This window comes from Centruroides sculpturatus, unplaced genomic scaffold, assembly GCF_000671375.1.
Source record: "Centruroides sculpturatus isolate CEXI.00-Female unplaced genomic scaffold, Cexi_2.0 scaffold132, whole genome shotgun sequence".
In the NCBI taxonomy this organism is placed as follows: domain Eukaryota; kingdom Metazoa; phylum Arthropoda; class Arachnida; order Scorpiones; family Buthidae; genus Centruroides; species Centruroides sculpturatus.
The window spans coordinates 633,218-647,597 of NW_019384471.1; the positions used below are offsets into that span (position 1 = coordinate 633,218).

The 14,380-nt window shown below is 31.2% G+C and overlaps 1 protein-coding gene across 1 annotated transcript; it reads left to right on the forward strand.

The window, feature by feature from the left end:
- The first annotated feature begins 5,202 nt into the window (after nucleotides 1-5,202).
- LOC111621161 lies at nucleotides 5,203-8,549 on the forward strand. The gene is made up of 4 exons (XM_023363229.1): nucleotides 5,203-5,377; nucleotides 5,611-5,776; nucleotides 6,898-7,019; nucleotides 8,274-8,549. Exons 1-4 carry the CDS (start codon nucleotides 5,231-5,233, stop codon nucleotides 8,358-8,360), a joined length of 522 nt encoding a protein of 173 aa, XP_023218997.1. The 5' UTR covers nucleotides 5,203-5,230; the 3' UTR covers nucleotides 8,361-8,549.
- Nucleotides 8,550-14,380: the final 5,831 nt, after the last annotated feature.

Below are 14,380 nucleotides of genomic sequence, written 5' to 3' on the forward strand. Positions count from 1 at the left end.
AAACTGCAGTTTATTTCGACAATTCGTCCAGTTTTAAATAAATTTTTAAAGTTTTTACAGACTTTTTGTCTACCCTGTATTGCACCTTATTTTCCAATTAAACCACCAGGTAAAAGCACGGGAAACGTTTCGAAGTAAGACATTGTATAACGTAATGCAGTTAACAATGTAATAACAATGACAAGAGAAAGGTTTAAGTAAAGTTGTAAACCAACCAATGGCCGAGTGGGTAAAGCATTACCGCTAAACAGATGCCACTCACATCTCTGGACGTCAGACCGTGTGCTATTTGTTTCTGTCGAGGTATGTAAAAAGCACGGTTTATTATTTCATTACTCACTGTCTTTGGAAGAGCGCAGGAATTGAAGTAACACTGCCATTGTGACCATCCGGAAAGACATTCTTATTATGCGTGGTTCGAACTGGATGGCTACTTGGATATGTCACGTTGTCGAAGGAAAACACAGAACGTCCGTAGTTCTTTAACCAAAACTTGAAGAGTTGTAGTTCAAAAGTATCACTGATTGTTTAATTTGAAATATTGTCAGAAATATTGCTCGAAATCCAATAATTAATTTTGTTTTTCTGTTTATTCGTTTATTGCAACGCGACATACGCGCTATCTGTAGATGTAATCTACAGGTAGTACGCTTCCTGAAGGATTTTATGGAAACTGGCCTCAACTTAGGAGTTACTAATGTAAGGAAAACTCGGTAAAATATACTTGGCCGATAGTTCGCGAGGCGAATTCACGAGCAAACTGCCAGTGTTCAGTTGTTTTATCCATTGGAACAATGGTGGACTCAATATTCATTTTTTATTACCCTGCATAAAAATGAATTGGTAGACATTGGATAGATAGGAATACGGTAATTATCTCAAATGTTGTAACTGTTATCTACAAATAGATAAAAATGATTTTAATTCTTTCGAAAAATCTCCAATAATTAAGGTATTTATTACAATAATTCTTTTGTAAAGTAATATAATCTCTGGTATCTAAAAATTTCGAGATTTCAAATAAACCCGGAAACACTTACGTTTTAATAATAGTCCCTCAATGAGTAAACAAGGAAATACTGGATTTTATTATTATAAACTGATTAAGATATTATAATTTTTTCTTTAAAAGATAAACGACTTTATGAAGAGATTTGGAAAAATTCTCCTTGGCATATCGATTGGCGGATTCTTCTACATAAAACGGAATTTTCCGATAAGAGTAAATTATCATGATTTTCTAATCGTAGTAATATACAGTACGTCAAGTGTAAACGATACTAACAAAATGTTATTGTTTTCAGGTAATCAGTGCTCTTTATTCGATTTTTTCTTCGTGTATTGAAGAGAGCGAAATTATGAAGAAAGAAAAAAATTGCACGGTCAAACATGGAAAAAATATATTTCGTTTTCGCAGTTAATGAAACTAAGTCGCATTTCGAAGAAATTTAAGCAATTGTTATCCAGAAAAGAAATAATGACTAATTTTTTCGGACTGTAAGGAAGTGTTACGAACAAATTTTATGGAGCATAAAATACCGTTAGTTTACAGGTGTACCGTGAAACTTGTCACATAGTCACAATGCCTTTTTGCCAAAATGCTCTCAAGTTCAGTAGTGTGTTGCTCCTATACATCATGCATTTCCTGTTAACAATGAAGTCATGCAGGTCATCTATTTAATCGCTTTCAATAATATGAACCATTTTAGGATACATTTATTTCTTTCTGCTTGGACATCGTTCTCTGCGAAATGTTCGCCTTTTGCTTTTCTGCTTAGATCTTTTTCTTTGTTTATTTTTTCTCTTGCTTCTGCTTCTTTCGATCCTTCTTCTCTTTGATCACCCCGTTCTTCTAGAACTGCTTCGTTTTAAGTTACTCGAAGAGGAATAGATTGCCTTTCCACTCTTTTCGGATAATTTTCGTCATTGGCAAACACATTCAACTTCATGAGGATCCGCGTCTATTGCAAAAGATCTGTGACTTCGTTCTCTACTTCTATTACTTGAAGAATCGCTCGATACGATCTTCTTCGGAATTCATGAAGTAGAATAACGGAATTCGAATGTCTCGATCGACATCTATAACGAAGCGTTGTGTTAATGTAAAATTTAAAATTGGAATTTAAACGCATTTAATTACTTGTGCAATTTGAATATTTAAAAATTATGAATTTATTAAAACAAATTATATATTTAGTACTGCAAATATTGTAAAATAAACTATTATAATTTATTTATTTAGTATTGAATACAGGTTAAAAATATTAAATATTTAATTTTCTTTCATTTAAACTGTCCTTACTCTTTACTTATGCCGTGTATTACGTAACAAACGTAGATATTTAAATAAAGAAGCACAACGTTTTTTACAAGAAGAGAGATTATGCCAATTATTAAGGATTTCCACGTAAATAATAGAAAATAGTGACATTGAAAAATTAACAATTGATGAGATTTAATGAGAAACGAATAAAATCCAAACGTGTGAGGCGACGGCTTATATCAGTGTTGATATTAAAACACTTTGGACGTAAACCCCAATCCAATTGGAATTAGAATCTGTCACCATATGAAAGATATTAATTATTTTTGTTTCGAAGATAAAAATCATCGACAAATATGCCGCACATTTAATATTCTGTATATTTTACAATTATTGATGATATAAGCAATATTTCTTGATTTATATGGAATTAATGCACTTTTTAGACTGCAATTTGTAAAAATTGTACACCTATAAATTCCACTGCCGTTTGTTCTTCCTTAATCTTCTAGAGAAAAAAGATAGAGATACATGAAACTGCAAACAGGGTTGAAAAGCATAATGACAGAAGGTCCCAATTAACTTATATGAACTTGCAGTTTATAACGTAAGTCACGTTATTTCCATTGAAACAATTTTTTTCTAAACGGATCTAGATAGATGACCGCACGAATCAATTGTTAGCAAGAAAATAATGATCTACACAATCATAACAAAACAAAAAACAACACCAAAATGTTAAATTAACTGAATTATAAATAGATGAGTAAAAGCTAAAGCCCGGCATTATAACGTTGTCAGAATTACTAACGTCCCGACACCGCCGATACCGATATCGGTATCGATACTTCTCCTCCGGTATTGGTTGTAATATCGTTACAGTTTTCACAGAAAGGTAAGGTTCGGCGAAATTGGATTTTGTAGCAAAACCAAATGGAAACGAAATGGAATTTTTCCTGGAATGGAATACTTTCGGTTAAGATAAACTTATATAAAAATACGAGCAATTATTTATTATGACATGTTTTTATTTAAAAGATTAACGATATTATAACGAGATTTGGAAAGATTCCTCTCGGCATATCCATTGGCGGATTCTTCTATATAAAGCGGGATTTCCCGATAAGAGTAAATTGTCACTTTTTAAAATTTAAAATCGTTAATGAAGTACGCTCACCCTCTACAGCCACGAATAACGACAAGATTCAAATGTTTTAAACATAGAAATAAATGCGTTAATGCCAGAGACGTAAAATAAATTTGAAACGAGTAAAAACACGTTGTAATAATTACAACACTATCGGACAATTGTCAATCTTCAATGTTAAATAGTTCTAGTATTAATTTTTTGGAGATATTAATTTAAATTATAATAGTAATTTAGGATTTAAATATTAAAAAATTCAATAAATATGTTCTAAATTCCATTTTGAATTTGAACTTTTGTCATTCAATCCTACTGATGTTTTGAACTAACATTAAGCAGTCAAACATGAACAGTAACAAAAAAGCTTTATTAGAAAGGTCAGAACTGTGACCGACATCCTCGGACAACACCCGGACAAAACCAACGAACTTTCGCGCCTTTTCTTTCCGACGTTACCAGCCACTCTTCTTAGCAAGTGTTGCCAGACAGTGTTCGTGATCTCTGGCGCTGGCGGCCACAAACTAAACAAACGTTCGATATTACGTTGTTTCCGATCCGAACACAATTTCACACTTTTCCTCTTTCGTTAATGACTGTGAAAACAGACATTAATGAAATTTGTCAAGCAATTTGGCACGTGTTAACAAAAGATTACGTAATGTTTCCAAGCAGAAAAGAATTTGCCAATCTTGCGAAGAAATTTTAAAATAAAATAGAACTTCTCTCATTGTGTTGCATCAACGCCATGAAAGAAGTTCTATTTTATGAATGAAAAACTTGTGAGATTTTAGTTATAAAATTTCCACCACGCGAATCGCTTTCACATATTATCGATGGACTGGCAGCGTACAGTTTTACAAATTTTTTTCACGAATATAACGCATAAGTAAGGACCACATTGCGTCTAAATGATGTTCTCGAGAAACATTTCCCTAGGTAAATCGCTCACGTCTTTCTTTGTAATTACCTATAAAAAAACAAAAACATAAAAAAATTCAAGAATAAAATTACTTCTAAGCACAATTTGTAATTAGCATGACGTAAGCACGTTTCTAATTGCTGTGTAAACAATAGATAGTAATAATAGATTTTCGGCAATTGTCGAAGCGCTTTTTGTTCGGTGCTATCGAATGCAATTTTCGTTTTTGAAAGTAAGTAAGTTAAAGTAAATTTTTATTGTATAATTATATTAACTGCTTTCTAACGTGTCGAAAATGAATATAAAAACATAAAATTAAGAGTAATTTTCGATCAGATGTTTAAAAATCCCAATAGAATGTGGTGAACGGCGAACGTATTCTAAGTGACATTCACGACATTTAACTTTGCATTCATTTTCTTCTTAAGACAATTATATCATTTAACGTATTTTCTTCAAATAAATAACAATTTATTATTTTATTTTCTGATCTTATCCAATATCTCAATATTGAATTCGATTAATAAACATTTTATCATTTACTTCACCGCGAATAACTCTTCAGTAAGCAATATTGCATATTAATTATTGATTTTACGGATTGTAACAATGTACACTTCCCACACAATTAATAATATTAAATCACAATGTAATATTTATGACAAAAATAAATTGACTTTTGCTAAATTTTTGTTTTATTTTTGTGGATTTTCAATGGAATAAATTTCCAAAATATGTTTCAACAATAAGAATTTCATCTGTTTATTTAGTGTAAACTGTTTGTCATATCCTTTGTTTTTCTCTTTCAAATTCTTATGTAATTATTGAATTCACGCGAAAAACTTATACGAATTAATGTGTTTATTGCGTTTACTTTTATTGTCTAGTTTATAATTTTCAAATGGACGTACGAAATACAATTGAATATTCCACGTGTGAGAACGATGATAGTGCGGAAGATAGTTTTAAAAATATAGTTTATGCAATTCTGCGACTGACGTCTGATATTAATGCAGATTTTCCGGAAGAAACAGAAATGTCGTCTTCTGTAAGTTACAATTCAATGCAAATAATTAAAAATAATTTAATAATTCTCATCATCTACAAGTTTAAAACTAAAAACACAACACGAGAAATGCACAATGTTATAGAAAGTGTTGTTTGTAATGGCTGCAAATTCTTTATTATTTAATAAATGATGTTTTTTCCGAGTAATAAAAGAACATTTCGACTACTGTAAGATTATTCTATTAGGAATGAAAACTTTTTTACTTTTTACAGAATTCCGATGAAGAAGAGGAGGGTGATTTCTGGTTTCTGGAAACTACTAGTTGTGAAAACAGACCTTTAAAGAAAGAGTTTTTATTTTTAGAGAAGCATTCATTGGTCAAAAAAATAATATATGAGGAGAACGAAGACGATGACGTCAGTATTAAATTGGATGAAGGTGAGGTTACAAACAGATTATAAAGAATTATAAAATAATTTGTTAAAAATTATTAAGAAATCTTTTAATGTTAAACTCATTCTGTTTAAATCTATTTAAATTATAAAACTTAATATTAGTTATCCATTTAAAGTCTTTTACTTGTGTTTTATGTCGTACTTTATTATATTCGAAACAATTCAAAAACAGGTCATTCATTTCTACAAAGATTCCATTTATTTCGTCAAAAACACTTTTAATAATGATTTTTGTTATTGTTTAAATAACAATTTCAACCACATTATATAAATATTCAGCATTTGACATGATTAATTAAGAGTAAACCAACAAATAAAATAATTGCTACAAACACAACCTTAACATTGACGAAATGCTTCATTGTCTTGGCCAATTCTCGTAACAAATAAAATTGAAAATTAATTTATCACCCTTCATAGTATATGTCGAGAAATTTCCAATAATTTTAATACAATTGAATGAATTTTATTTTTCTGCCCGTTATAATATTTGAATTGGGTCACATTTGACCTTTGGACTTTTTTGGAATGGTTGTGACACCTCCGTACAGAAAAAGTAAAAAACGATATATGTGTGTGTGTGTGTGTGTGTATTCACGTCTATTTTGTTTAATATCTCTGGATAGGTGAACATTACAAACCGACATGTGCAAGGTAACTTGTTTAATACGGGGCATCGTGGACATTCAATTTTGATGGCTGAAAATAAAAAATACAAGTGGGTCACCCATCACGTCTCAAAAATAGTCGGTGTATATAAAAATTTTACACACTTTTAGCGCTTACAATTTTCTATACAACTCGTCCCTATTTTCAAACTTCCATTCATTCTTTGAGTGTGTGACGTAAACAGACAATTATAATTACCGACATCAGGTGTAATTAATAAAAGTCGTAGTCTACGCCTGTATCCAAATACACTTAAGAAAACAGACAATTCGTAAAAAATACGCAGAGATTTGTATTAATATTGAGTATATTATATTTTTGATCCTTTGATGTATTATCGATGTAAGAAATCGATGTATAATAAATGCGTTTGAATAGTTGTAGGCATTACGATGTAAAATTACATAAAGGTAAATTCTGAAATGATTTTTGTAGATAAGAATAGAAACAAAGAGATGACAGGAAAAAAGAAACAGTCGAAAGAATTAATTCAACAGGATAAGAGAAGAAATAATGATGATAGATTTTCATACAACAGAGAATCGGAGGATGTTAAAGTAAGAAAATATTTTCTAACTTTGCCTAATTTACATTTATGAATTCATTCTCGTTTCTGGCTAAATTTCAATTTCAATATTATTTTGATATTTCAAGAGTCGTTTTCTCTCTCGCATTCACAATGATTCTATACATTCGGGTTATAAAGTTTATGAGTATTAAAGAATTTTGTGTTACACTTCAGCATTTGTGCTTGTCGTTGATAAAATCCGTTTAGTTTGATTAAAATCCTTTTTTAAATATCCAACATATCAATTTACTTTTCATATTTTTTCATTTTTATAAAATTAACACATGTGGGGGCCGAGGAGGGGGAGAAATTAAAAAATCTCGATCGACGATAATATTTGATATGTATCGTCATCGTCTCCCTTGCCGTTTGGATTGCCGAGCGGTAACAATCAACGACATGTGGAAGCAGTTGAGTCAGAGATAGATGCTTCGTCTACAAACAACACAACTGTTTATTAAACACGAAAGAAGCTTACAAGATTTCCGCGATCTTGGAAGTTCTGTGGCGGCTGCTGCCTTTGGGTCTTTTTCTCCTTTCCAAGATAGTCCCATTTTGAAGGAGTGTCCCTGGTTCGCGAATGAAGCATTCCATCACGTCTCGACGACTCCTGGACGATGCGGTCGACTTCCGTTGATGGAAAGCTGTCGATCCGAAGTCGGGAGATGGAGACGAGGATGGGTGCGAGACACACACACAACAACAGATCCGTCACTTGGAACTTTCGGGAGAAGAAGCCGTCGCGTCCTCGAATTTCCGGGGTTTTATCCGTTTTCTCTCAAATTCCCCTTTCCGATTGATCTCCCGTCGTCACCTGATGACAATTCGAAACCTTTCGGGTCGCGGGAGAGGTCAAAATCGAAGTTTAATTCGATCTCCAACCGGAAATGATCGACAGACTTACATTCTTCTATTGTTTAGAAGTTAGCGTCGCGTTTTCATATCATAAAGATCTATTTCTAACTAACATATTTTTTCTCTAAAACAATTATTTTCCGCGAATTGTAGTGAGGGTTCGGACCTGTCCAGAGCCTCACACACAAGACAACTCGTGTCTTCTTAATAGGAAATTTTCAATTCATTGAAGACATTTAAACATACCATACTTTATTGATTTTGAGTATTTATTGTAATCATACTGGCATCACTTTCGTAATATTATTTTTAAACAAACATTGTAATTTGAATCTGCGGATAATTTAATCTTCAAATTTTATTTACGAAACATTTTTATTATTTGCAGGAAACGAGGAAATGTTTCGATGCTTTTGTGGAATTTTTCCGCAAATTTCCATCTATCATCTGCTCTTGTTTCAAAAGAAAAAAGTAAAATGGCGGAATGTAGATCGTCGTCTATATTTTAATAGTTACATTCCGTTCAGCTCAAAAAAAATTATTATATTTTATTTAATATTATTAGAAAAATTTATCGTTCGTACAATAATAAGAAGGCACATTACAAAATTCACTTGGTCCAAATATCTGGTGTGCAACTTTCATCGGCAGGCGCCGTGGTATTATCTGCTCTAACTTTACATTATTTATTTAAGCGGAGCGTTAGGTAACCTTTTTCTACGAAGCTTACAGAATTGTGTTCGTTCTTAAAATCCGTTCGATAAATTTTCATTAAACTTTGCCATTTTCCATTAATTTGGATTAAGAATCCGGATATGAAATGCATTAAGTCAAACGTTACNCTAATTAAAATAAAAACCAACAGAATTAATTGAAAACGATGAAAAATGGTTAATGTCACGACAATAAAAATTTTCTACAAACAAAAAAAATGAAAATCAACAATAACAGTGGATGTGTATTTTCGTGGAGACATAATTAATATACTTGTCTCTGCAAGGAAAAAAAGCGGAGGTTATCAAAAGGAAATGTCAAGGTGTCCCTTCGTGGAGGCATAATCACCGTACTTGTCTCTGCAAGGGAAGAGAGCGAAAGACATAAGAAAGAATTGTAAAGGTATTTCTTCGTAGAGACATAATCACCGTACTTGTCTCTGCAAGGGAAGAAACCAAGAAAATGGCAATTGGAATAGTAAAACAGGAATTTGTTTTCCTTCGATAATATTTGATTAAGTATCGAAATGATGAATCGTGACATGAAAAATGCTGTTTTTCGTGAAGATAAAAGCTTTATTTTAATGAAATGGTCAACTCGTCAGCAAAATTTTTTTTAAAATGTAAAAAAAGAGTTACTTCCATTTGATCTAAAAGAATGGAATTCGTGTTTAAATCTGAGAAATAGAATTGCAATGCACACCGTTTAACATTTGTTTAAGTATTGTTTCTATGAAAGTGTTGTATCTTAGGTTTGTTATTATTATTTTTAAAATTTATGAGCTTGATTGCAACTAAAAGTCGTAATTTTTGTGTTGCTTTTTTCAAACAATAAATTAATGTGCCTTTTAAGTGTATGCTGTTAAATTTATTATAAAATATATCTGAAAAATTTTATATAAAATCACTATAAACAAAAAATGATGGACACTTTTTTGTATACAAATATAATAATAATTTCAGTTGAAAATTGTTTAATGAAATTCTAATATATTTTACGTATAATAGTTCAAACATACATTAAACACATACAATATTATGTATACATTAGTTTGCACTAAGAAATAAGAATTAAATTTGTATAATTAATACAATCAATGTATTTATTATAGAAAAACCTATCATTGATTAATCGATAAAGAAGTTTTAAAACGATTTACAGAAATTTACAAACATTTTGTGGAAACCAGGTGTTGTGTAGCTTATGGCTACACAGTTAAGATATCACCATACACGAGCGTGCACGTTCACATTTGACAAATTGGGCGAAAAAAGCAATACTCTGGCAGAGTTTTTGCATACACGTAACGTAGACAACATCGTTGACATATCCATAGGGAAACGCCAGCCATAGATTGTGTAGCGATTTGGGAAATCTTTACTAATATGTGTGAGGAAATTCCCTGGTGATAGAATTTTTCTGTACTTGCGCCAGTTCGTTATGAGCCTTTCTCTAGGGTGGTGGCCGTTTTGCAACTTTAGCTCTTATTAACGAAAGAAAAATGTACGAAAATACGCAATTCCTCATGTTATTTTATAGATTTTTTAAAACTTGTTTTTGCCTTATGAGCAGTAAGAGAGCCTCTTTTAGCAGGCCCGTTATTGGTTCGGCCAGGCCCACAATGCGGCGAACGGCTGGTGACGGACGGCACCCGACATATTCGAACGGACAAACCCTCGAAAAATTCGTAGAATTTTCTCGACTCGTCCGGATTCGATCCCGAATCCACCTTGACCACTCGGCCATTCGATTGTCAGTTTACAGAGTTATCTATTTGTGGATGGTTCACAAATTTTTCTCTAATATGTAGTTTGTTTGTATTAATTACGTAATTTTCTTCCGTTTATTTATAATCATGCATTTATACTGAAGAAATATCGTTCGTCCTTTCGAATCCAAAGTACCCACGTTTTTTTATTACTTTGCAAATAATTTGAAAAGTCGTATTGCAATTTTAAGTAAATTCTATTTAGATTAATAATATTCGTATCTAATTTTTTAAACTATTTTTCTTATTTTTTAATTGTATTTTAAATAATATAAAGCTACCCAAAAAAAATTAAAATATAGAATCATCAGAAACAGTTCTTCTGCTTTCCAAATTTCTGCTATAAAACACTTTCACTTGTCAGCATTCTTAATAGAGACTTTAAAGTTTTAATTATTCGAACTGACGATATGTGTTAATGTCATTCAGAAACACGTACTTCAGATAATTTCGAAGGCAGTGGTGTGACAGTATTTAGGCTTGCAGGTTATGAGTCTGACAACATTTCAAATAGAAAAACGATGCAGATTAAAACGATTAATTTTACAAAGATTTTTTTTTCTAAATTATTGCCATTACGTCATTACGAAATTCCCAAACTTTCACGTTTTTGAACTGCCTAAGTTTACAGCTATGCGAGAAGAAAACGCTAGAAAACGTGCGCTAGTACACCGAATGACGTCAAAGACCTAACCCTTTATTCGCGGTTTTCCCTTTGTTGACACAGTGATACGAGCGTACGCTCGCTGCTGACAGAACACAACAGACAGTGTAGTCACGCTAGCAAGAGAGAGCGAGTAACACGCGCAATGTTATTTTACAGCCAAGAACTGAACTACAGGCATTCCAGTTTTAAATCAGTTATGTAAACTTGTGTTTCAACAAACCTAATATTCGCAAAATACTCGCAAATATTTTTATAAATTTATTTTTTAATCATAATTTTACAATTTCCATGAAATCCGGACGAATTAATAATTAATCCGAACAATGAATTTAAAATCTGGTCTGGTGTCAACTATCGTCGCTAATGTCCAATGACGCAGCACGTTTACTCGAGCCAACGTTGTATAGATTGCGCATGTTTCGTGCCCCGTAGTTTACCTAGCAAAAATGGCTCGTAGTCTCGGTGGGAAAGAGGGCGAGCTTTGGAGCGCATCTAAGCGTATGTCANTATTTTTAGCCATGATGCTGTGAAATTAGCACATCGCAAGAACAATTGTAAGAAGAATGATTTTAATTAAAACAGCACTTGTACAGTTTTTATTTACCTTTTATTCTTAAAATATTCAATGGAAATTAGATAAAAGTTCGATTATGTTGTTTATCTAATTTTGACTCATTGAACACTAAGTAAAAAATAATAAATACGCCTTTAAGTTTTTAAATAAAATCAATATTACTGCCTATCAGTAGCCAAGCGTTTATATTCCCTTAACACTGGGACTTAGCTTGCGGGTTTGCATTTTGTTGTTTCATAGAAATATTTCTATGGGCAATGAATGACCTTACTTTAATTAAAATGCCTCAATGACCTTTTCTTATTAAATTATAAATTTTCGTCCATAAACAAGCATTCAATATTATCAGGACTTATTATACTAGCTTGACAGACAATACAGAGTTTCACAGAAAACAATTTCTATTTAATATTTAATATACCTAGACACATACATAATTTTGCGTTTCGAACACATTTGTCCCTCCTCTGCAGGTATTTTTGTGTTCTATTCTGTAAACAATAAAAAAATCTTTTTAAAATTACATTTAAAATTACCGACAACTTATTTACAAAATAAAATTCCTACAATTTTTAGATTTTCTTTTACATTTAACTCAACCGGATATTCAATTATAATTAGTAAAGACAGTATTACTATGAAGTTGTAATGTTAAAATAATAATTTGTTTAAAACAGGTTTAACATTTTTTATAATTTATTTAATACTTTATACATTTATTTCACAACTTACATCTGTTCTTGTTGCATTTGGCTAACACTTCGTTTCCACTTCTTCTTCTTCTTTATTTCTCCCACCAGGTTCATATGGAGTGTGCCTTCGTTTCCACTTTTTCCCAATGTTCTTTTTATCTTCTTCACACACCCCTTTTTCTAAGATTCTTCGCCATGATTGGTGCATTTCTCTACCAGTATTGCTATTTATCGTATTATTTTGTTTAATTATATTAATACGTTCATAAAGTTGTTTTTTGTAATTATTCTTTTCTTTTTCTCCTATTTTTACAGAATTTAATACTATTTCACAACCTGTATTATTACAATGCTCCGCTACTACTGAATTTGCATAATTTCCCTCGATTGCTCGGATGTGTTCCTTTATCATTATTTTTAGTTTTCTTTTCGTTTATCCTATATATATTTTTTTCTGGTTTACAATTACAATTAAAGGAGTACACCACTCCTTTTTTTTAATATGTCATATTTTCCTTCATTTCTATAACATGAATTGTTTTTTGTTGTATTTACTTTTTCTGGTATTAAATTAATTCTACTGTTTAATATTTTCTTAATTCTTTCAAACATCTTAGGGATATACCTTACTTTAACAAAACTTTTCGCTTTATCTATTAATCTTATTTGTTTATCATTTTCCAGATTTTTTTAACCATTTATTCAGTAGACTTTTTGGATAATCATTTAATATAAACATTTTTATTGTTTCTTCTTCTTCTTTCTCCTGTGTTTTAATTTCAAAGATCGTTGTCTTATTTTATTTATATACATCCTAAATATATTATATTTCATACTTTTTGGTGTAATAGATTTATAATTAATTGTTTTTGGTATTTGTATAGGTTTCACATATTTTTTATAAATTAATTTATTATTTTTTTTTCTATTGTTATATTTAGATAATTAATACTATTTTGTTTCTCTATTTCTATTTCAAATTTAATATTTTCTTTTATCTCATTAGCTTTTTTTATAATTATTTGTTCATTTGTTTTTCTTGTATCATATATTATAATACAGTCATCTATATACCTGTTATAATATTCTATGTCTTGTATATTTTTAATTTTTTCATCTACAGTATACCTATAAATTTCCACTGTCGTTCATGTATATCTCTGTTTAACTTTGTTTTTTTAATCTCAAGACTGGAATTAGAGAGGAGAATGATGAAACCAGAAATGTAAAGTGTAAGGGCTAACTAACTACAGTATATAAGAACTAACTATATAAGAACATTCAGTTTTCAACAAAAGGCACGTTATTAAATACAAACATTTTTCCTGTGAAAAGGGTTAGAAAAATAACTTTCACCATTCCATTTTTAACAGGAAAAGAATGAATTACATGGGTAAGACATTCATAATCTGAAGCAAGGATGATATATTTTGAATTAAATAATTAACAGAATACGAATAAAAGTTGCAGCTTGGTATTGTGACAAGGTCAAAGTAAACAAGCAATTATTTATAGTGACATTGTTACAAAGTAAACAAGCAATTATTTATAATGACATTGTTACAAAGTAAACAAGCAATTATTTATAGTGACTCTTGTTGACACAACTAGAAGATTTGATCCCGGGATCTCGAAAATCGGGATCCCGGAATCCCGACTACTTTTCAGTCCCAAAATTTTAGGGATTAAGTTTTTCTAATCCCGAGATTTTCGGGATTGACATCATTTTAAAAAAGTTGCAAAATAGACTGCATGAAGCGAAACGTTTAGTGCCAATGCTTTTACAGAATTGCTTGCCTATCATTTTAATATAAAATATGAGAAATTTTATTCCAAGCAAGCAGCAGAAATTAACCAAGCGGGCTTGCGATGCTTGCTTGGAATAAAACTTCTTGTATTTTGAACTAAAATGCTAGGCAAGCAGTTCTAGCTGGGTTAATTGGTAATATACTTCATTTTTGTATTTTTGAATTTTCGCGGACGCCAATCGATTTTCTGGCGCAGTCGAGAGCACTACTCAGTGCGTTTTACCTGTCAATGTGTCAGCCATCTTGTTTTGCCAGTGTGGTTAATATAGACC